Source organism: Rhinatrema bivittatum, chromosome 1, assembly GCF_901001135.1.
Source record: "Rhinatrema bivittatum chromosome 1, aRhiBiv1.1, whole genome shotgun sequence".
NCBI classification, from domain to species: Eukaryota; Metazoa; Chordata; class Amphibia; order Gymnophiona; family Rhinatrematidae; genus Rhinatrema; species Rhinatrema bivittatum.
Window position 1 is genome coordinate 336,935,888 of NC_042615.1, and position 24,396 is coordinate 336,960,283.

The window sequence follows — 24,396 nt, forward strand, 5'->3', positions numbered from 1 at the left end:
GTATACCATCCGGTCCAGGTGATTTACTACTCTTCAGTTTGTCAATCAGGCCTACCACATCTTCTAGGTTCACCGTGATTTGATTCAGTCCATCTGAATCATTACCCATGAAAACTTTCTCCATTACGGGTACCTCCCCAACATCCTCTTCAGTAAACACCGAAGCAAAGAAATCATGTAATCTTTCTGCAATGGCCTTATCTTCTCTAAGTGCCCCTTTAACCTCTCGATCATCTAATGGTCCAACTGACTCCCTCACAGGCTTTCTGCTTCGGATATATTTTTAAAAGTTTTTACTGTGAGTGTTTGCCTCTACAGCCAACTTCTTTTCAAATTCTCTCTTAGCCTGTCTTATCATTGTCTTATATTTAACTTGCCAACGTTTATGCTTTATCCTATTTTCTTCTGTTGGATCCTTCTTCCAAATTTTGAATGAAGATCTTTTGGCTAAAATAGCTTCTTTCACCTCCCCTTTTAACCATGCCGGTAATCGTTTTGCCTTCTTTCCACTTTTCTTAATGTGTGGAATAGATCTAGACTATGCTTCTAGAATGGTATTTTTTAACAATGACCATGCCTCTTGGACATTTCTTACTTTTGTAGCTGCTCCTTTCAGTTTTTTTTCTATCAATTTTTCTCATTTTATCAAAGTTTCCCTTTTGAAAGTTTAGCACGAGAGCCTTGGATTTGCACACTGTTCCTCTTCCAGTCATTAAATCAAATTTGATCATATTATGATCACTATTGCCAAGCGGCCCCACCACCATTACCTCTCTTACCAAGTCCTGTGCTCCACTGAGAATTAGATCTAAAATTGCTCCCTCTCTCGTTGTTTCCTGAACCAATTGCTCCATAAAGCTATCATTTATTCCATCCAGGAACGTTATCTCTCTAGCGTGTCCCGATGATACATTTACCCAATCAATATTGGGGTAATTGAAGTCTCGCAAAGTACAAATAATGCAGATGAATATTCGATCCTAACAAAATACTCCAAACAGCGTATTATGGTTAAGAAGTTTTTATGTTTCAATAGGCAACTCCACAGTTTTAAACGAACACCAGCTTAATGGCGTCCCCCGACACGGTCCCGTGTTTCGCCGCGGGCTGCATCGGGGGGGGATCGCCATACAGGAATTCACACAAAAACTGGCAACAGCATTCAAATAGTGACAGGGAGCGCCACTATTTGAATGCTCCCTGTCACTATTTGAATGCTGTTGCCAGTTTTTGTGTGAATTCCTGTATGGCGATCCCCCCCGATGCAGCCCGCGGCGAAACACGGGACCGTGTCGGGGGACGCCATTAAGCTGGTGTTCGTTTAAAACTGTGGAGTTGCCTATTGAAACATAAAAACTTCTTAACCATAATACGCTGTTTGGAGTATTTTGTTAGGATCGAATATTCATCTGCATTATTTGTACTTTGCGATATTGCCTGAAGTGCAGATCTCGCCCATCCGTGGTTTCTTGGTAATTGAAGTCTCCCATTATTACTGCACTACCAATTTGGTTAGCTTCCCTAATTTCTCTTACTATTTCACTGTCCGTCTCACCATCCTGACCAGGTGGACGGTAGTATACCCCTATCACTATAGTCTTCCCCAACACACAAGGGATTTCTACCCATAAAGATTCAATTTTATATTTAGTCTCATGCAGGATGTTTATCCTGTTGGACTCTATGGCATCCTGGACATAAAGCGCCACACCTCCTCCCAGGTGCTCCTATCTGTCATTGCGATATAATTTGTACCCTGGTACAGCACCATGTCTCTGAGATGCCAATTAAGTCTATGTCTATGTCATCATTCACTGCTATAAATTCTAATTCGCCCATCTTACTTCTTAGACTTCTGGCATTAGCATACAAACATTTCAAAGTTTGTTTTTTGTTTGTATTTTCATTCTGCTTTTTAATTGATAGGGGTAAGTTAGAATTTTTTAGCTCAGGTGAGTTTTTAGTCACAAGCACTTGGACTATTTTTCTAATTATTGGAATCTCACTGTCGGGATGCCCTAATTCTAATGCATCATTAGTATCCTTTGAAGATACCTCTCTCCGAACCATGAGCTGCTGAGCGACTGTCTGCTTTCCTCTATATGCATTCCCTCCACTTCCACTTCTCTCGAAGACTCTCGTGACGTTACGTCAGGACAAGGGAAGCATGATCCTGATAGCACCTCACTGGCCTTGCCAAGTGAGGTTTTCAATACTTCAGGACCTCTCCATTTGCAGGCACATTCCCTTGGGAAAGGACGCGCTTCTGATCACTCAGAACGACAGGTGCCTATGCCACCCCAATCTTCAGGCCTTGTCTCTGACGGCCTGGATGTTGAAAGGTTAATTCTTCAGCCACTTAACCTTTCGGAGCCAGTTTCCCATGTTCTGATTGCTTCACGGAAGCCTTCCACAAGAAAATCTTATCTTTACAAATGGAACAGGTTTAAATCATGGTGTTCTTCTTAATCCCTTGATCCCTTTACCTGTCCCACCACGAAGTTTTTAGACTATCTCTGGCACTTGTTAGAATCAGGTCTAAAAACCTCCTCTATCAGAATGCATGTCAGTGCGGTGGCCGCCTTCCATAGAGGTGTCGGGGATGTTCCTATTTCAGTACAACCCCTTGTAACACGTTTTCTGAAGGGCTTGTTTCACCTCAAGCCTCCACTGCGCCCTCCGGCCCCTTCTTGGGACCTCAATCTGGTTTTGGGTCGGCTCATGAAACCACCATTCGAGCCTCTCCAATCCTGTGATCTTCGCTATCTCACATAGAAAGTGATTTTTCTTTTGGCAATCACATCTGCTCGCAGAGTTAGCGAGTTACAGGCCCTAGTTACCTATCCGCCTTTCACTAATCGTCCGCAGGACAGGGCAGTACTCCACACTCACCCTAAGTTCTTACCCAAGGTAGTATCGGAGTTTCACATTAATCAATCCATTATACTACCTACCTTCTTTCCCAGGCCCCACTCCAATCCAGGAGAACAGGCTCTGCATACCCTTGACTGTAAACGGGCTCTAGCGTTCTATCTATACCGTACAGCTGCCCACAGGAAGAGCACTCAATTGTTTGTCTCTTTCCATTCCATCAAATTAGGGCTCCTATCTGTAAAATTCTTTCTACCCTGACCAATTACTTTAAAATATATGCAGATGATATTCAGTTTGTTCTGTGCACATGATCTACTTGGCAAGATACCATTGAACATCTCAATATTTGTTTCACTACTCTTAAAAATTGGCTTCAGTATAGTAAGCTTTCACTTAATATGTCCAAAAATGAATTTCTTCATATCTATAGTCCATACTCAACTTTTTCTGAAAAGTCTATCTTTAGAAAACTTTTTTTCCAATGAAGAAACAAGTTAAGTCTCTGCGTAGTTTGACAATACTCTCTCTTTCGGACCCCAAATTAAACAGTTGTTAAACAAGGATTCTTCAGATGTTGAGTCATTTCCAGTCTCAAAAAATTACTATTTTCTCCTAAATTTCATACTCTTACAAGCTTTGATATTTCCCATTATTGACTACTGCAATATCTATATCTCGGATTGCTTGTCACCACACTTTGACCATTACAGATATTGCTGAATTCCTCTGCTTGATTGGTCATTGGCTTAAGGCGTTTTGATCACATTACCCCAATATTGATTGATTTTGTACTGTCTCCTGGTTGGCGAAAGAATAAAATATAAAATCGGCATGACAGTTTTCAAGCTGATTTATGACCAAAGTTATCCATGGGCAAATGCTGATCTAAATTTTTATCAACCATCAAGAACTTTACTCTCCTCTCAGCATAGGCTTTTGGATATTCCATCTCCGAGATTTGCACGACTACATATGACTCGTGAGTGCTTATTTTCAGAGGCTGGTCCCACTGTTTGGAACTCCTTTCCAATAGAGTTGCATCAGTGTAACTCAAAGAGCTTCAGAAAATCCCTCAAAACCTTTTTGTTCAAATTGGCTTATTTTTAAGTTTTTATTTTGTTTTTAGTTTGTTTTTATCTATATTTTGTATGTCTTGTATATAGTTCTTTTAACTATGTATTTTATTATGATTTATTATTATTTTATGCTTGTACATCGCCTAGGCCTATTTTAGTGTTAGGCGAGTCATAAATCTCAATAAATGTAAATAATCCACAAGATGTAAACTTTTATTAGTGGTAAGGAAGTTGTAGTCGCAGTCTTGACATCCTAATGGATAGTAATTAGCTGATGAAAAAACTTATCTCATTACTGAAAATAGGAATTGCATACAAACATCACTTGACATCAGACAGACATGACACAGTCAATCAAGAGCATAATTGATCCAAAACAGTGAGTTTGTCAAAGAACAAATCAAACAGTATTGGGAACATTACCTCAAATAGATATAGTCCCCCTCTCCCACCCCACAAAAGAAAAAATTTCCAATTACATCCTGATACCTTACATACAAAGTAACAAGCCCTACATAAACTTTCCTGATTAGCTTACTCAGGTTCAGTCAGGCCTGGAAGGAATCCGGATGGAGTATCTAAGATCTTATAACCGCCTTTCACCCCCCCTCCCCCAAACCCAGCCCTTCTCTTGTATTACCATAGCAATATGATACATAAAAGCAAATGGGAACATAGAATTAAAGAGAAAGCCATATATTCTATAGATGGTTTAAAAGTAAGCTCCTAGCTCTACTAGAGAGACTCTGAATATATTTGTCCCAGATATTTAGAAACTTCCTCTTGGCAGCAGGGGGAAGCAGTGGCGGCTAAAGATTCCATATGCGCCATGCTGTGAAGTGCATTTCTCCATTGCCAAAAAGATGGGAGGTCTTTCTCCTGCCATTGCAACAAAATAGACCATTTCCCCTGTGTCAAGGCTTTATGTAACAAAATATCTCTTTCCTTCCGCAGGCTAGCAGGAAATCCTATCCCAGTAACCATGGGACGTCTGACAGTCAAAATCTCTCCCAATTACTTTAAAACTTTTGTGCAAAATGTATAGATAAATGGACAATTCCAAAACACATGCATGAAAGATCCTATTCTTTCAGGACACTTCGGACAAGCCCCAGAAAGTGAAAGCCCGGCCTCATGAGCCACGGTTGGGGAAATATATGCTCTATGAAAGAATTTGAACTGCAATTCCTGGAGATACACATTAGAATAAATCAATTTCAAATGCTGAAAACAAGAAAGCAGGCCTCCTTGGGAAAGAGAAAAATTACAGTCTAGGCTCCAAGTCTTCCAAGGCGGCTTGATCCAGGTATTCGGCCACAACTTTTTTGTAGGCTTTTATGAAGGGTTCGCATGTGAAAATTTGGAGTGCTCGACCTGGAAAAAGTTATCTATCTCATCTGCCTTTGACATGTCCAAAGCCTCCCTAGGTAAAGAGTGAAAATAGTGCCGTAATTGTAGGTAAGAAAAGAGATCAATGTCCTGCAAATTGAACTGATCCTTTAACTGATGAAAAGAAAGTAATGCTCCATCTTTAGCCAGGACTTGATAAAGAGTAGTAATACCTAGCCATTTCCAATGAAGAAAAACCTGCGACTGAGATCCTGGGGAGAAGTCTAGATTTCCCAATATAGGTAAATATGGAGAACAAGTGCTAGAGAACTGCAGAAGCGAAATAAGCTGCTTCCACACCCAATGCAATGGTGCAATCAAAACATTGTTAGCCGGCCCCAAGGGTAGGGTACCAACAGCCAACTGCAATACATATCGCAAGACAACTGCAGGAGTTAAGAGTTTATCAGACTCAATATCTGTGTAAGTGGATTTGCATATATCCAGTCCTGCACTATACGCAATAGACTTGCCAGATTATACAACTCCACATCAGTGAGCCCAATCTAAATGCAGCTTCTGAAGTGCAATTCTCGGCTTTTTGCCTGCCCAGATAAACTTTAATAAAAGCTGGTTTAAAGTTGTAAGATCTTTATGGCGAAGGCAGAGAGGCAGCATCTGTAGCATATATAACCAATGAGGGAATAAGACCATCTTAACCAAGTTGATCCAACCTACTAGAGACAACGGCAGAGGCCGCCACATTGACAGTTTTGATTTAATGCAATCCAGCAAGGGTGATATATTGTTTCTATATAATTGAGTCAAATCCAAACCGATCTGTACTCCCAAATACTTAAAAGTACCCAGGGTTCATTTCAGAGGGAATAATCCCTGCCAAGTTAATCGAATGCTGTCCAAGGATATACAAGAGCTTTCAACTTTCCTTTTTTAAGTCTAAGTCCAGAAAAGACCCCGTAGTCCTCAATAATTTGAAGCAATTGGGTAAGCAATGTGACTGGATCTGTTTAAAAAAAAAAAAAACCCCCCAAATCATCAGCAAAAGCCAAGTATTTAAAGGTGGTCGAATTCAATGGAAAACCTTTTACTTCTTGGGCTTGTTGAATGGCCATTAGTAAAGATTCCAATGCTAAGAGAAACAACAGAGACAAGGGACACCCCTGACGAGTTCCTCTACCTATAGAAAAGATGCAAGAACTGCTGCCTTTAGCAGTAACCTCTGCCACAGGATCTGCATAGGGCAACTGTAGCCCATTCAGGAAAGAACCTTCCAAGTTCATTCGAGTTAAAAAGGCAAACAGATTTTGCTATTCCACTCTATCGAAGGCTTTTTCAGCATCAAAGTTGACCACCATGAAAGGGATTTTAGCCTTGGTACTCCTAGCAACAGCCATTAACAACTTTCGAACATTCACTATGGCATTTCAAACCCAACCTGATCGGGGGCGATAAGATCTGGCAAGATCAAGGATAGGCAATCTGCCGTGATCTTAGCAAGCAGCTTCTGGTCAAATTTTATCAGGGATATTAGGTGGTATGAGGAAACCAAAGTGGGATCTCGTCCCGGCTTAGGAAGGACAATAATTATAGCTTTATTCACACATGTGTGTGTGTGTGTGTGTGGGGGGGTACTGGCCCTTAACAAGCAGCACCTCAAAAATTGAACATAAGAGGCCACAACTGATCCGCCAAGATCTTATAAAATTCACTGGAGAATCCGTCTGGGCCTGGGGCCTTTAAGGCTTTGGCAGAACGGATATCCCCAAACCACTTCTTCAGGGCTAAGTGGTCTGTTAAATTTTTGCAGTTCGCAATCCATAAAGGAGAGCAAGGGTAGCTTCCTCAAAACTTCTTGGCACCTAGCACTGTCAAACCCCTCAGATGTGTAAAGAGTAGCTTAGAAGTGTTCAAAGGCAGTCAATATGGACCGAGTAGTGTTGAGTACTTTCCCTTCTTAACTATGTATATGGGATATATACCTAGGCCCAACAGATGATTTAATCAGTGAAGACATGAGCTTCCCTGCTTTGTCACTTTGCTGATGCAACTGAAACCTGTAATAAAATACTTTTTCGCCCTTTGGTGTAATAAAGTATTCAACGCCTCCTGTACTGAAAGATATGCTTCCTTATTAGCAGCTGTGTTAGCGTTGGCTAAAAGAGCCTTCAACTTTCTCAAGCGGGACTCCAAGGTTTTGATACGTTTGTTCAAGTCTCTACATCATTTGACTAAAAAAGCTATAATGTCCCCCCGAGTATAGCCTTAGCCGTGAACCAAAACACAGGATCTGTGTCTCGATGGGCAGCATTAACTGAAAACTCTTCCCATTTAGAACGAAGATAAGCTTGAAAAGAAGTGTTAGTGGCTAAATAATATGGAGATTTCCAATGCAAACCACGAGTCCCCCCTTCAGGATTATGCAACAGAATCCAAATGGGGGCATGATCGGAGATTTTAATCTTCCCGATACCCGCCGCCTCAATCTTGGAGAAACCATGTGAAGATGTCAGAAAATAATCAATTCTAGAGAATGTAGAATGTGCCCATGATAAGTATGAATAATCATGCTCCAGCGGTGGAGAACCTGCCAGACATTTGTAAGGTGTAATTCAGATTGTAAAAGAGGAATCCCTTTGTAATCCCCAGTCAACTGCCCCTTAGGTGCATGGGACTTAACATAGTTGTAAACCCTGTATTGGGTAAGGTTGCCCTCCCAAAATAACAAAGTCCTCCATATTGGGCAATAACTAATTAATCAAATTTGTGAAAAAATGGTCATAATTATTGGGTGCTTACACATTACAAAGAACTAACTTTTTCCTTTTCGGCTCGCCCAAGGTAATGGTGTAACGCCCATTGGGATCCTTAAACTCTCTCATAATCTTTGAGGAATTTTTGTGGACCAGCAAATTAAATATTTTAAAACGTTTAAAGCCTCTTCTTACACATGAAGATTTCAGGACAGTGTTACAAACTCTTATATTTACTGAATTTGACTATTGCAATGCCCTATTTCTGGGTTTGCTGCAATACAATTTAACCTTTGCAGTTACTGCAGAATGCTACTGCAAGAGTTTTATCAGGTAATAATAAATATGACCACATCACACCTGTTTTGAAAACACTGCATTGGTTACTGGTTACTTGCATATCTAGAAAGATACAAAGTGGTTTAGAAAAGATTTGAAAACATGGCTGTTCAGTGTAGCATATGCTGACTAGAAGATCAAGTATAAAGTTGAGTCATAGTAAGGCTGGAGAGTAGTTAATTATTTTAAGCCTTGTTAATTTTAGTTTGTAATAAATACATTACATGTTTTTGTATGCTATTGAAACAATTGTTTTATTGCTGTTTTATTGTGAACCATTGTGATTACTTGTCCTGAACGATGGTATATAAATAAATATGAAATATATATGAATAAGAGGTCATGATATAAAGTGCTAAAGGGAAGACTCAGGAAGGTCAGGAAATATTTTTTCACAGAAACATAGAAATGATGGCAGAAGAAAACCAAACGGCCCATCCAGTCTGCCCAGCAAGCTTTCACACTTTTAATTTTTTTTTTCATAATTATCTGTTACTCTTGGCTCTTAGTAACCTTTTTTATTCTATTTCCCTTCCACCCCTGCCATTAATGTAGAGAGCAGTGTTGGAACTGCATCTAAGTGAAATAGCTTAATTAGGGGTATTAACCACCGCAATAAGCAAGCTACACCCATGCTTATCTGTTTATCCAGACTATGTAATGCAGTCCTTGTTGGTTGTTGCCTGAATATAGATCCACATTTCTTCATTCTCCCCTGCCGTTGAAGCAGAGAGCTATGCTTTATATGCATTGAAAGTGAAGTATCAGGCTTATTTGGTTTGGGGTAGTAACCGCCGTAACAAGCAAGCTACTCCCTGCTTTTTTGTGAATGCAAATCCTTTTTTCCACATTTCCTCATTGCCGCTGAAACTTACAGTTGTGTGGAATGCCTTCCTGGAGTGGGTGGCAGAAGCTAAAATGGTAATAGACTTCAAAAAGGCATAGAATCTACAAAAAAGATCCTCTTCGCAAAAATGAGAAGAGTAAGCAGACACATGACCTAGTAACATTGCAGGCTGGAGGCTGGCTGGGTTGGTATAGCAGGCTACTGCTTCCAGAGATTATCCAGATCAGTGCAACAGGTTGGTGTTGGCAAGAGTACCGACCTGAGAGTGAAAAATCTAAGCAGGGCATCGGAATATTAGTTTTGACATGCAGGTGCACTGTATTTTAGAATAAGATGTGAGCTATAGAGAAGGTGGGGACATTGAATATTAGAACCAAAAGGGGGTACGCATGAACAGATGTGAATATTCAGAATGAGATAGAATGAATTGATATGAACTTTAATTCAGTGAGGAGAACTGCATACTTTCAGCATCTGGTTCACCTAGGAGGCACTTCCTTACAGCTTGCATAGGAATAGAACCAGGGGTGGTTCTATTCCTATGCAAGCCGCCAGAATCATCACTAACAACAGAAAATCCTCCCACATCACACCCACTCTCAAAGAACTCCACTGGCTGCCCATCACACAAAGAATCCAATATAAAACCCTCACCCTCATGCACAAAAAAATAAACAACAACAAAATGAACTGGCTAAACAACGCAATACATCCATACCCCACACAAAGAATTCTCAGGTCCACCAACACTGGCCTTCTTTCCGTCCCCAATCTCAAAACTGCACACCTCAACGCAACCCGCAAACGAGCCATAACAATAGCGGGCCCTACCCTATGGAACTCCCTCCCCACCCATCTCAGAAATGAACCCTCATTGCAAGTCTTTAAAAAACATCTCAAAACATGGCTGTTTTTAAAAGCCTTCCCACCTGACCCTTAACCTGCCCAAATGCATCACATCACACCCCCCTACGCATGCATCTCTCCCTCCCCTGACACTCCCACCCTCCCTTCTCCCCCCTCCCACCCTCCTCTTCCCTCCCTCCAATCAACCCTGATACCTAAATTATTTTATCAACAAGTCATAATGTATATATGTTATATATGTTATATGCTATAATTTTATTTTTCCATGTATTTCTGTTACAATTGTTACCATGTTATAATTGTTATCACGTTATAATGTAAAATAGGGCAGAACTCGCCCTATTCTCTGTTACCTGGAAACCGATGTGATATCTCGATCGAATGTCAGTATATAAAATAAATAAATAAATAATAATAATAATAAATGGCAGCCTCAGGTTGCAAAATTTTGGGAGCAGCAACAAGTGTCCCCGAAAACACCCCTGCACTGGCCACCTCACCATCACTTTTTATTTATACTGCTAACACCAGCAGGGTTCCCAGGCCCTGCTGGCAGGAATGTTGCAGCTCCACAAGATGAGATGATGACTGGGTTCCTACTCTCCGTCAGTAAAGAAAGGACTCTATGGGCGCTGCTGAATGATGTACTGGTGGGGTTCCCTCTCCCTGCCAGCAATCAAAAGACCCTGCGGGCGCAAATGCTGGCAACATTCCCACTCCCTGCCGGCAATAAAACTTGGACCCTGCGGACACGCTGGATGACATGGTGGTGTGGTTGTTGCCCACCAGCAGGAAGACAACCCTGTGGTGGATCTAATCCTGAAAGGGCAGTGATCGAGGAAGAGAGGATGAGGCTGTGTGTGTGAGAGAGAGAGAGCAAGAGAGCCTGTGTGTGCGTATGAGTGAGAGGCAAACTTGTGTGTGAGAGGTAGTTTGCTTGCGTGTGTGTGGGTGGGAAATGCAGCATACTTTCTGTTTGTGGGAGGCAGCTTGCTTGTGAGCATGTGTGAGAAAAGCAGCTTGCTTGTGAGGATGTGTGAGAGGTAACTTGCGTATGAGGATGTGTGAGAGAGGCAGTTTGCTTGTGAGGATGTGTGAGAGAGGCAGTTTGCTTGTATGTTTGTGTATAAGAGAGAGGCAGCTTATTTGTGTGTTTGTGAGAGAGCCTGTATTTTTGAGAGTGCTTGTGTGTGTGTGTGTGTGTGTATGAGAGAGAGCCTATATATGTATATATGTATATATATATGTATATATATATCTATATATATATATATGTGTGAGAGAGAGGATAAAATCCCCACATCTCCCAATGCATGACAATCTCAGAGCGACTGAAAATCAAAAAATCCCACTTATGGAGAATGGGGATTTTTTTTCTTATTATTTTTAATTGTTGGGTGTTTGATGTGTTTGTATGTTGGGGTGTTTTTTTTTTAAACTTTCCAAATTTTTTCAGTTTAATTATTGGATAATGATCTGTTCATCAGCTGTTTTTGAAATATTTCTTCTTTCTATAGTTTTACTATTAGGATTGAAGTATTACATTTTGTGATTTTATTATTTTATGAGATTTGATAGTTTATTTTTCCATTTTTGCACTGCATGAAGTCTAGCTTCTTGTGGTTTGTTTCCACTTCAGTTTTTCTCTGCAAGTTTCTATTTTTACAGTGTTTTTATTTGTATTTGGTGAGGGTCTGTCTGTGTTCTGCATGTGTGATAAAGGTGAGGTATTCTGCTGGCATGTAGTTTCTATGTAGGGATCTGTAGCACACTGACTTGTTCTGTTTTTCTAATAGATGGTGTATTGAAGCTTTAGGGCCTGATGTAATATTTGCAGTGTTGCCTTTTCATAGGTAGGATTGAGTGCTGGCATTTAGTACTAACTAGCAGGTGTGCAATTTTTTCGTTTTTAGTTTGGGGGTGGGCTATTTCGGGTCCACCCCCGAACGGCATTTATTTCTTTAACATTTTTGTATTAAAAAAAAAACAAACCCCAAACCAGCCCCAACTCTTCCTATTTATATAAATGTAAAGCCTTCCACCTTTCCGATTTCCCCCCCCAAGACTCACCCAAAGTCTGTGGTGGTCCAGCGGGGGGCCCGGGAACAATTTCCTACTCCTGGGCCGGAGGCTGTCAGGGATCAAAATGGCACCGGTGGCCCTTTGACCTTACCAATTGACAGGGGCTATCTGTGCCATTGGGCAGCCCCTATCACATGGTAGGGGCAATGAATGACCAGGACCATTTTGATCACTGGCAGCCACCAGCTCGGGAGAGGGAGATTGCTCCCAGGCCCCTCCCAGGACCACCATGGACTTTAGGTAAATCTTGAGGGAGGTCAGGGGCTCTGCTGGTCTGGGGAGGTTTTATATTTATATAAATGGGAAGGTTTGGGGAGGGTTTTTTTTTTTTTAATTAAATTGCATTTTAACCACCCTCCAAAATAAATAAATACTAGGACAAACCACATGAAATTTCAAAGGTTTTCCTATCATCTTTTTTTTTTTTTTTAAATTCCTGAAATGCAATAAAATGGGAAGTGTCTTTATTTCCTATTTCATTGCAAATGACTGCATATCCCTAACTAGCAGGGTATATTCAGCGGTGCATTCACGCCACTGAATACAGCTGGCTATCTTAAAGTTAGTCAATTATGTCTAACCTGCTAACTTTAGGACAGCCCTATGGCCTGACCAGAGTTAGCCATATAACTTATGCAGCTAACTCTGCTCCACCCAAAAGGTCCCCGACTTACGTGGCTAAATTCTAGAGTAATAAGTCAATGAATATTGCCAGATAGCCATTTAGACGGGTAACTTTTCAGTAATCCGTCTAAATGACTTTTGAATATCGATCTCATTGTTATATTTTTATCTCGGAAGACTGTGAATGTCCTTTTTCATGTAAAATCTGTTGTAAATTCATAACTTTTAATTATGTATGGTGAGGGCTGAGAGGAAAGAGGTACAAGACAGTAAAGTTTGCCTAGAGCACTTAATACCCTTGTACCAATCTGGAGACTCCACCACACACATGGGCAAATGCTGGGGAAATGGAGGTAGATCATAGTGTTCCTGGGATTGTGTGGCAGGGTTTCCAGCTTCCTAGAAGTATTATCACTGTTTGCCACTCCTCTGGGAACACTAACCCCTACTTTCCCCCTTCTGTAGCATTTCAATTCATCAAAAGGGCCAGATTCCAAGGGGACCCCCACATGGCTCTCTTGATGATTTGACCTATGCTGTAACATGGAGGGGAGTGCTTTATCATCCTTCGCCTCAGGCAGCAGATGGCCTTTAGCCGTGCCTGAATAGAGTACATAGGAAAAATTAGAAGACTTTAGTAACAGCTGATCTAGGATTGTGTGATAAGATATCCCAAGGAGAATATGAAAGAATGAAATGGGCATGAAAGAGATTGCACTGAGAAGAAAATGGGAAATTGGAAGATATGTAACTTGTTTAACGAGACAAGCACAGGGTGTCAATATAGGTTGTGATTTTAGAATTAAACTAGCAACTGGGTTTGTCTGGTAGCATGTAAGTATAGTGATAATTTGCTCTTATAGTTGAGCCTGTCCAGTTGGCTGCACTAAGGACCTAGAATTAAACTAGCAGTTGGGTCTGTCTGGCAGGCTGCAAGTACATTAATAACTGGAAGACCTAATGGAATGTAGGTGCTCATGCAGCTAGGTCTGGCAGTCTGTACAGGAAGGGCTATGAGCAGGAACAGGTAAGATGAATGCCTATTCAGGGTGCAGGGAATGGAGGGGCGGAGCACCACAGTGCCACTGCCAATACTACTGTCACTACAGCTGTGGTGGAACTAAGGGGGTCATTTATCAAAGTGCTATATGTCGTTTTCACATGCGTTAAGCACCTTTAACGCATGCAAAAACGCCTTTAATGCACGCGAAAACACCATAACGCATGGTGCGATGCAAATGAGAAAAATAGGAGGAGTTTGGGGTGGGATATGTGGCCAAATGGGCTGGGCTCACAGTTTTGCGAAGCCATATTGCATGGCTTTAATGTGAATTTTAACTACACCTTTTTCATTTGTGTAAAGCCGTGCGATAGGGCTTTATTGTGTGTTGTGATGTTTTTGCACATGCTGTTTTTAGTAGTTGTAAGCTCCTGGATAACCAGCCTAGCTGTCAGGGTACTTCTACACCCATTGGGGGGGGGGGGAGGGGAGAGGGAGAGAGAGACTAGCCATAATGCCCTCATCCTAGGTAGGTATTTATATCTCTATAAGAGGCCCACCTAGTAACTCGAAGTGAGGTTTAGGTATTAGTGTAGGGGTTGGGGGCCATTTTGACATTCAAAGTGAGATGTACGAACAGAACAGTGCTTTCTTGTGAAGATTTGATGACCTTCAGAGTGAGGAAACTCACCCAAAGATGAGATTTGTGCAATGTTCTCTCAACCTAGCTTGATGTTACCCAGGTAGAGAGTTTATCAAGCTAGGTCAGGTAGAGAGTCTATCAAGCTAGGGCATGTTTTATTACCATAAATTCGTACCCTCAAGGAAATAACACATATCATCACCCCACCCATTACCGCCATAATAAATAAATCTCTCGAAGAAGGCGAACTTCAGATAAATTAAAGGTTGCAACAATCAAACCCATAATGAAGAAAAAGCACCTCAGCCCAGACGATCTCAACAACTACCGCCCAATATCTAACCTATCCCTCCTCGCTAAACTAACTGAGAAAGCGGCACTCAAACAGCTCCATGATCACCTCGAAACCTACAACATCTTACACCCCTCACAACACTGTTTCATAAAAAATCGGAGCACAGAAACCTTACTACTCAACTTGTCAAACACAATAATAAGAGGTTTCGACAACGGCCAAAAAGCCATCCTCATCCTACTCGACCTATCCGCTGCATTTGACACTGTAGATCACAAAATCCTAATCTCCAGACTGGCAGACATTGGCCTGTCCGGCAAAACTCTAGATTGGTTCACCTCCTTCCTTAAAAACAGACACTTCAAAGTAAACATAAACAACCACTATTCAGAAGCCATACTCCTCGAAACTGGAGTACCTCAAGGATCTGCACTGTCAGCCACCTTATTCAATATCTTCCTTCTGCTCCTCTGCAACCTTCTCATGAGTCTCGGTATAACTTACTACATGTATGCCGATGACATCCAACTAATCATACCCGTAACCAATACAATTGAAAACGCATTGAAAACTTCAGCCAAATACCTCGACATCATAAGAACCATGCTAAACCACATGAAGCAATGTCTAAACATGGACAAAATCGACTGTATACTACTCGAAAAAAAAAACACTCTGAAATCAATGCGAATTACACCATACAAATTGACAACACACACATCAAATTAAAGGACAACGTGAAAGATCTTGGATTATGGTTAGACCCAGAACTTAACTTCAAAAAACACATCTCAATGAAAATCAGAGAAGGCTTCCACAAGTTACTAATCCTCAAACACCTAAAAGCTCTCCTTCACTACCCTGACTTCAGAACCACTCTCCAATCACTCATATTCAACAGCTTAGACTATTGCAACTCCCTTCTGATAGGCCTACCCAAGTACACCATTCGGCCACTCCATCTGCTACAGAATGCAGCAACCAGAATCTTGACCGGTCATAAAAGATCTGACCACATCACTTCAGTGCTAAAAAGCCTACACTGGCTGCCAATAGAAAAGAGAATAGAATATAAAACCCTTACCGTCTTACACAGCACAATCCACAACAATGATAACACAAGCCTAAATAACATCATCCAGAAACTTGTCTCACAACGCCACACAAGAACAACAAACAAATTACATCTCGACATACCATCAATTTCAACTGCCAAACATACCATTGTAAGAAACAGAGCCATATCCATAGCCGGCCCTCACCTCTGGAACTCACTCCCAGAAAACCTGAGATTACAAAATAACACAAACATTTTAAAAAGATCTCAAAACATGGCTCTTCAGACAAGCCTTCAAAGACTGAATCGGCTAATTGCCCATACCACAATAATCACCACATACAAGTATCACCCATTCTGTTACAGACAATTGAATTTGATAAATATTTATTTAAACCATGCCATTACAGATATTTAATCTCTATAACGGACTGACAAATACATACCCTCCAATGACTGTTCTAACCCGATGCTAGAAAAGCTGATAACATGGACACTTAAACAGCTATTGTCTATTTATCTTATCATGCTGTAATATGTTATACTGTTTTATGTTTGATGTAATGCAAAGCGCATAGATATACCAGTTTACTATCATGTTTGTTTATCTTTTTAATAATGGCCTCTAAAATGTAATATGTTGTTTCAAATGTAAACCGGAGTGAAGGCATCTAGCTAAACTTCGGTATATAAAAACGAACAAATAAATAAAAATAAAAAAAATAAAACATGCCCCTTTTCCTATCGCATGCAATATTTAGTGCATTTTGATAAATCCAGGCCTAAGTTTGTTGAACTTTGGAACTAAGTTGCTTTGTAGCCTCTCTTGTACAGCTGTGTCATATCAGAAAGGAAAGGGCAGCATCATAAAAGATGATATCCCCCCCCCCCTCTCCAGGTTGACCACATCATCAAAGGGATCCTCCTTACCCCCATAACCACCCAAGGTGCTGTGTAGCCCCATGATGGTTCTGTACACAGGAAACCTGGGAAGAGAGATTTTCAGGTGTAAACTAAATAAGGGATTTTGTATGCTCATCTGCCCAGGATAGTGGAGTACTAAGGGGGAAGAAGACAGACATCTTGGATAGAAAATGTTATCTTACAAGCAGTCTTCCTTTACGGCTATCCGCTGGGATATATCCTTAACAGTATGGCTAGAGATAATTGGGCAGACTGGAAGGAGTGATTGGTCTTTTTCTGTAATCATTTACTGTGTTAGCTGAGCATGATCAGGCTGATGTCTGCCTATCTAAGAGCAAGAAACCAAAATCATCTACCCGCAATTCAGTCACCATACAGCCTCATCTGCACACTTTCCATGAAGAGACAACATTGATAAAGACATTAGTCACACATACTTCCCTTGTACACACCACAGAATCCCTTCACCTCTTGCTTTGGTGCTCATAGCCCATCTTGCAGTCCCCTTCCAGATAGGCCAGCAAGGCTAGGGATACTGATCCCTAAAGCCTCACACATCACATCCAAGAGCTCCATCATTGCCTCACCTACCCTACCTCCTTAGAATTCATCCGTAATAGAAAGTCTTCTGTGTTCATGCATCCCTTTCCTAAGAGCATTCTGCCAATTTCTACAACACATTCATTACACATCCTGGTTTGCATAGCACCTTCTAGACCGGTAACCTGCACACCTCCTGCTCCAAGTGCTCTGAACAGAGATGCACATCATTACTCACAGGGGGGGGACGGGACCATGCAGTGCAACAACCAGTGAAAACATATGGAGGCCATCTTCCTCACCCTCTTTTTGGCCCTTCTCTAAAGCCTGCTGTTTAGAATCTACAAAAAAACCCACGAGATGTGTGGCAGGTGCTCCTAGTCAGCACAATCAACCCTGGCCCCCTTGTATGTACTTATGAGTGTGATTGAGAAAAAAGTGTATGAATGGCAGCATTTAGGGCAGGAGGATGCGTGTAAGTAATGGGGTAGATTTTCAAGGGGCGCGTACCCCCCAAAAACCTACCCCAAACCCCCCCTGCGCTGAGCCTATTTTGCATAGGCTCAGCGGCGCATGCAAGCCCCGGGACGCGCGTAAGTCCCAGGGCTTGCATGGAGGGGGTGTCGGGGGCGTTACGGGGGCGGGCCCGGGGGCGTGGTGCCGGCCTGGGGGCGTGGTCGAGGCCTCCGGACCAGCCCCCGGGATGGGTGATGGCGCACCAGCAGCCCGCTGGCGCAAGCAGATTTACGCCTGCTTTCCGCAGGCGTAAATCTGCCAACAAAGGTAGGGGGGGGATTTAGATAGGGCCGGGGGAGTGGGTTAGGTAGGGGAAGGGAGGGGAAGGTGAGGGGAGGCGGAAGGAAAGTTCCCTCCGAGGCCGCTCAGAAATCGGAGCGGCCTCAGAGGGAACAGACAGCGCGCGCTGGGCTCGGCGCGCGCAGGTTGCACAAATGTGCACCCCCTTGCGCACGCCGACCCCGGATTTTATAAGATACGCGCGGCTACGCGCGTATCTTATAAAATCCAGCGTACTTTTGTTCACGCTCGCGCAAAATTATAAAATCTACCCCAATGTGTGGAGATTCTTGTTGGAGCAGGTAGGAACTTCTCTGCCTCTTTCAATAGAGAAGTGTCATAATGGGCTGCAGAGATCATAATAGTGTTTTTAAAAATGGCAGAAATGGCTGCCAACAGTGTTTTTTTAATTACACTTTCCAGAAAATCTTTATGGCTTCCTTTGTGATGGAATCATATAAGATAAAAGAAGATAGTAAGGCAGGGGCCAGCTCCCATATTTCTCACTGAAGGAAAATAAAATAAAACATTCATTTTTTTCTTGTTAAATCACAAGAGGATTGTGAGAAATTACAAGAGGACCTTGCAAAACTGGAAGACTAGGCATGAAAATGGAAAACAAAATTTAATGTGGTCAAGTGCAAAGTGACACACTTAGGGAAGGGTAACCCAAATCATAGCTACACAATGCAAAGTTCCACGTTAGCATTCACCATTCAGGAAAAGGATCTAGGTGTCATCGATGATAATTCATTGAAATCTTCTGCTCAGTGTGTGGTAGAATCCAAAACAAATAAAATGCTAGGAATTATTAGGAAAGTAATGGGCGGAATGGAGAATAATTCAGAGAATATCATAATTCCTCTGTATCATTTCACAGTACAACCTCATCTTGAGTATTGTGTGCAGTTCTGATCACCACACCTCAAAAAAGATGTAGCAGAATGAGAAAAGGTACAAAGAAGGCAACCAAAATGATAAAGGAGATGGAGAAATTCCTCTGAGGAAAAGTTAAAGAGGTTAAGACTTCAGCTGAGGGAAGATATGGTAGAGGTCTATAAAATGAGTGTATTAGAACGGATTAACCAAATCTTATGTTCACGTAGGATATAATAGAAGTTATTTATGTAAACAGGTGGCTGACCTGCTCTGGGCTGGAATAAAGACATTCAGGGTAGAGGCCTTTAAAGGGGAATAAAACCCACTTATCTAGGGGAATGTGAATTGCTAGGTGTGGGTGAGAAAGGAGACATGGGTCATTGTGTGGAGAAAGATGAGGGAAAAGCAGAAATATTAAACATTTCAGTTAAGGGTTCACTAAAGAAGGCCTTGTAGAAGCAGCATTGATGGTTGGCAAGAGTATGGATGGGAGTGGAACTAGCAAAACTGAAAGTGGACAAGGCCATGGGGCCTCATGAGATTCATCCCAGGATACTAAGCAAGCTCAGAGAGGTGCTGGCGGGTCTGCTGAAAGACCTGTTCAGTTGAATCTTAGAAATGGGAATGGTGCTACAAGATTGGAGAGGGCAGTTGTGGTCCCAGTTCACAAAAATGGTAGCAGAGAGAAAGCTGGAAACTACAGTCTGGTTACCCTTACCTCAGTGGTGGGAAACTTAAAGGAAATGCATTTGAAAGAAATGATAGTGAACCATCTGCAATGCAGTGGGTTGCAAGATCCAAGGCAGGTTGTATCAAATGATTCTGATTGACTTTTTATAATAGGTGACTAGAGAATTAGATCTAGGGCAAGCACTTGATGTGATTTCTGCATTTTAGCAAAGTTTTTAATACTGTCCCATATAGGCAGCTCATGAACAAAATGAAAAGCCTGGGAGTGGGTCTCAAGGTAGTTGAATGGATTAGAAATTGGTTGACTTGACAGTGAATAGTAGTAAATGGAACTTCCTCTGAGAAGAGAAGAGTGATAAGTGGAGGGACTCCAAAATTGGTTCTGGAGCCAGTTCTGTTCAATATCTTTGTGAGTGGCATTTTGGAAGAGTTAGAAGGAAAAGTTTATTTTTGCTGTTGACACTAATATCTGCAACAGTCTGGACACAACTGAAGGAGTAGAGAGAATGAGAAACTATCTAAGAAAGCTTGAGAACTGATCAAATGTTTGTCAGCTGGGATTCAGTGCCAAGAAGTGCAGAGTCATGCATTTGGTGTGCAGAAATCCAAAGGAGCCAATGTGCATGAACTGGGAATGGGGCGACAGTGTCTGACAATCTGAAGGCAGTGAAGCAGTGTGACAAGGTGGTGACTAAGGCCAGAAGGATGCTGGGCTGCATAGAGAGAGAGGCATTTCTGTCAGGAAAAGGAGGTGATAATGCCCCTGTACAGATCTTTGGTGAGGCCTCAACTGGAGTACTTTGTTCAGTTCTGGAGACCATATCTCAAAAAGGATAGAGAGAGGATGGAAGCGGTCCAGAGAAAGGCATCCATAGTGGTGTGGGCTCTGCACCGAAAGCCTCATAAGACTAGGTAGAAAGACCTAAATATGTATACACTGAAGCAGAGACGAGAATGGGGTGAAATGATACAGACTTTTAAATACTTGAAAGGTATTAATGGTGCACCGGATTCAAATCTCTTCCAATGGAAAAAAAAACTGCAGAACTAGGGGTCATGATATGAAACTCCAAGGGGGATAGACTCAGGACCAACATCAGGAAACATTTCTTCACAGAAAGGGGAGTGGATGCATGGAGTAGCTGCCCAGAAGAGATGGTGAAGGCCAGAACAGTAATGGAATTCAGAAGGCTGTGGGTTAAATAAAGGATCCATAGTGGCTAAAGGATGGAGATGAAAAAAAGGGATAAACCAAATTAACTGGGGAAACCTGCTCGGCGCAGCGGTTACTACCCTAAGAAAAAATTAAATTAAATTTAAAAAATGAACTTGCTGGGCAGACTGGACAGACCAATTGGGTCTTTTTTTTCTGCCATCATTTACTGTGTTACTAAGCCTGACAATAGAAATTCTAGAACATCACTTTATGCTTGCTGTCAATATCTCTGTTTTGGCTTTCATGAATATCTTTTGGAGGGTTTGAAATTTTGCCCAAGTGGTTTAGCTAAACATCTGCTTCTGTGAAGTAAAGATTCCTGGAAATTCAGATATTTGTGTCTGTACAGCACTGTGTATTGTCTAGTAGGGCTTTAAAAAGGATAAATAGTAGTAGTAGTAGTATACTTAGAGCTGCTGTTTGCTTCCAGGAGGCCAAAACCACTGGGGATTAATTGACTGAATGCAAATGGAACTAAAGTGATCTGCCAGTCACCCTAGCTCTATAAACTGTCACTATAGGATGTAGACTTTTTTGACTTGGAAATTATAATATATGAAAACTAATAAATATATATATATATATATATGCTTTTTATTATCAGATTCTTGTTTATTCTGTTGGGTCCTAAAGGCAAAGCCAAGTCATACCATGAGATAGGCCGAGCTATCGCCACCCTGATGTCTGACGAGGTAGGTTGTGCAACTTCCTCACCATTAAAAAATGTGCAATATCATTTTGTATTGTTTGTCCAAGATAGAAAGTTTTCAGTAGCTTTTATACAAATTACTGATTTTCATAGATAAGAGGAATTCCTATTTTTGTTTTATTGTAAACATTTTTATTGAAGTAATTTTTTTTAATCTGTTTTTTGGCAATACAGAAACATACAGTTTTATTACACAATTTTATGACTCTTAAGATTCTTTTCCCACAATCCAAAGTCATTTACCAAATTTCCCTTATAGCATTAAATAAAAAAGATGCATGGAAAAGAAAATATAAGCAAGACAACATTATATATTAGATTCCCATTCTTCAGGGAGTTTCATTGATCAAAGCTTATCTAATGCCATAAAGTGGAGTGGGAGGGTATCCTTGCTTCTCCCATAAACTCACCTTGTGATCTTGGGCACAAACTTAAGGCCCTACCTACTAAACAGTTTTGCCATAGACACAAAATGAGAGAAAATCTTTAGTTAATAACTCCTTTAGATTATAAGCACTGCGGGGATTTACCTACTGTACCTGAATGTAACTTGCCTTGAGCTATCAGTGGAGCTAAATCTAAAACAAATAAACATAGAATTCACATTCAGGCTTGTAAACCATTTTAATGCACTTTCCGGCAGATGCACTAGCCACAGTGCATGGCTCAACTCATGACTGGACGTGTGTTTTGGACACACGTCCCTAACCCCTGATGCAAAACGGGGGTTAGTATGTCCAAAACATGCGTCCAATCGAGTGCGTAGGTACTAGCACTCATCACAAGTAAATTCATGTTGATGAAGCTATTGCCTATTTCCCCTCGATTCAAAAAACAAAAGTGCCTGCAGCGCATATTTTAGCCTGCAAAAATTAACGCCTGCCTAGGGCAGGCGTTAATTCTTGAGGAGCCAAAAAAAATTACAGAAAAGCAGATAATACGGCTTTTCTGTTCCTTTTTCAGTTCCTCTGTCTTAATATCGTTGCGATATTAAGTTGGAGGATCCAAAATAGAATTAAAAAAAAAAAAGGTGTGCCCATGGTCAGTAGAGATGTGAATCGTGTCCTCGATCATCTTAACGATCGATTTCGGCTGGGAGGGGGAGGGAATCGTATTGTTGCCGTTTGGGTGTGTAAACTATCGTGAAAAATCATTAAAATCGTGAGCCGGCACACTAAACCCCCCTAAAACCCACCCCGACCCTTTAAATTAAATCCCCCACCCTCCCGAACCCCCCCCCCCAAATGCTTTAAATTACCTGGGGATCCGGCGGTGGTCCAGAACGGCGGCGGTCCGGAACGGCCCCCTCAATAGAATCGTGTTGTCTTCAGCTGGCGCCATTTTTCAAAATGGCCACCGCAAAATGGCGGCGGCCATAGACAAAAACGATTCGACGGAGGAGGTCGTTCCGGACCCCCGCTGGACTTTTGGCAAGTCTTGTGGGGGTCAGGAGGCCCCCCCAAGCTGGCCAAAAGTTTCCTGGGAGTCCAGCGGGGATCCGGGAGCGATTTCTCGCCGCGAATCGTTTTCGTACGGAAAATGGCGCCGGCAGGAGATCGAGTGCAGGAGGTCGTTCAGCGGCGGTCCAGAACCCCCGCTGAACGACCTCCTGCAGTCGATCTGCCGGCGCCATTTTCCGTACGAAAACGATTCGCGGCGAGAAATCGCTCCCGGAACCCCGCTGGACTCCCAGGAAACTTTTGGCCAGCTTGGGGGGGCCTCCTGACCCCCACAAGACTTGCCAAAAGTCCAGCGGGGGTCCGGAACGACCTCCTCCGTCGAATCGTTTTTGTCTATGGCCGCCGCCATTTTGCGGCGGCCATTTTGAAAAATGGCGCCGGCTGAAGACAACACGATTCTATTGAGGGGGCCGTTCCGGACCGCCGCCGTTCTGGACCACCGCCGGATCCCCAGGTAATTTAAAGCATTGGGGGGGGGGGTTCGGGAGGGTGGGGGATTTAATTTAAAGGGTCAGGGGTGGGTTTTAGGGGGTTTTAGTGTGCCGGTTTTCCTGCCCTCCCCCTTCCCCCGATTTACGATTTTTTAACGATAAATCGGGGGAATTGGTATTGTATCGTGGCCCTAACGATTTTTTGACGATTTAAAATATATCGGACGATATTTTAAATCGTCAAAAAACGATTCACATCCCTAATGGTCAGTTAGATACATGTCAGTTTCAAAATCTACTTTCTGTTGGGTCTGAGGCATAGTGTGGACTTGTCGCAGTGGTGATGACTCCTCCCGTGGGGAACCATAGCAATAGGCTAGACTCAGAGAGCAGACACCGGAGATGGAAAGCTTTATTGTACTGCTGTAGATTGATAGTAATGGTGCTGGAGGATATGGCACAGAAGTCCAGCAAGGTGCCTATACGTTCAGATAGTCTCAGATGACTAGGTCTCACCCAGATGTAGAAGGTTGGTAGTGTTCCACAGAGTGGGATAAGCCGAACCTGGTGGGTAGAATTGGAGAACTGGATCATAGTGGTACTCACTCAAGAGTAGTGCAGGAATCCCCCTAGTGGATGGTGACGGTGAGACCTGAGGTCCGTGGTGCAGGATACTCTGAGCTGGATAGGCCCTCGAGGAGCGAATACCTGGAAGTGCAGAATCCTGAAAAGAGAAGAAAGACCCCCTCAGGATCGGTTGTCTTGTTAGTGGTAGAAAACCCGAAGGGTAGTTGGAAGCAAGAGGCCCCCGAGGAGCGGGTGCCCGGAGCTTCTTCAGGAGTAAGATACCCCGGAGGGTAGCGAGGAGTTTAAGCGTGCAGCTTAGAAGCTATCAGAGAAGCTAAACTGAAGTCCTTGCTAACTCATTCGTTCTGAGTAGAGCGGAGG

General features: G+C 42.2%; 1 protein-coding gene across 2 annotated transcripts in view; it reads left to right on the forward strand.

The window, feature by feature from the left end:
• The window catches only part of SLC4A4 (solute carrier family 4 member 4), a 782,778-nt gene that overhangs the window by 552,955 nt on the left and 205,427 nt on the right, over positions 1 to 24,396 (forward strand). For both annotated transcript variants that reach the window (XM_029598711.1, XM_029598721.1), the window contains one exon: positions 21,453 to 21,540. In XM_029598711.1, the coding sequence (XP_029454571.1) occupies positions 21,453 to 21,540 (88 nt within the window). The remainder of the gene's footprint in view (positions 1 to 21,452; positions 21,541 to 24,396) is intronic.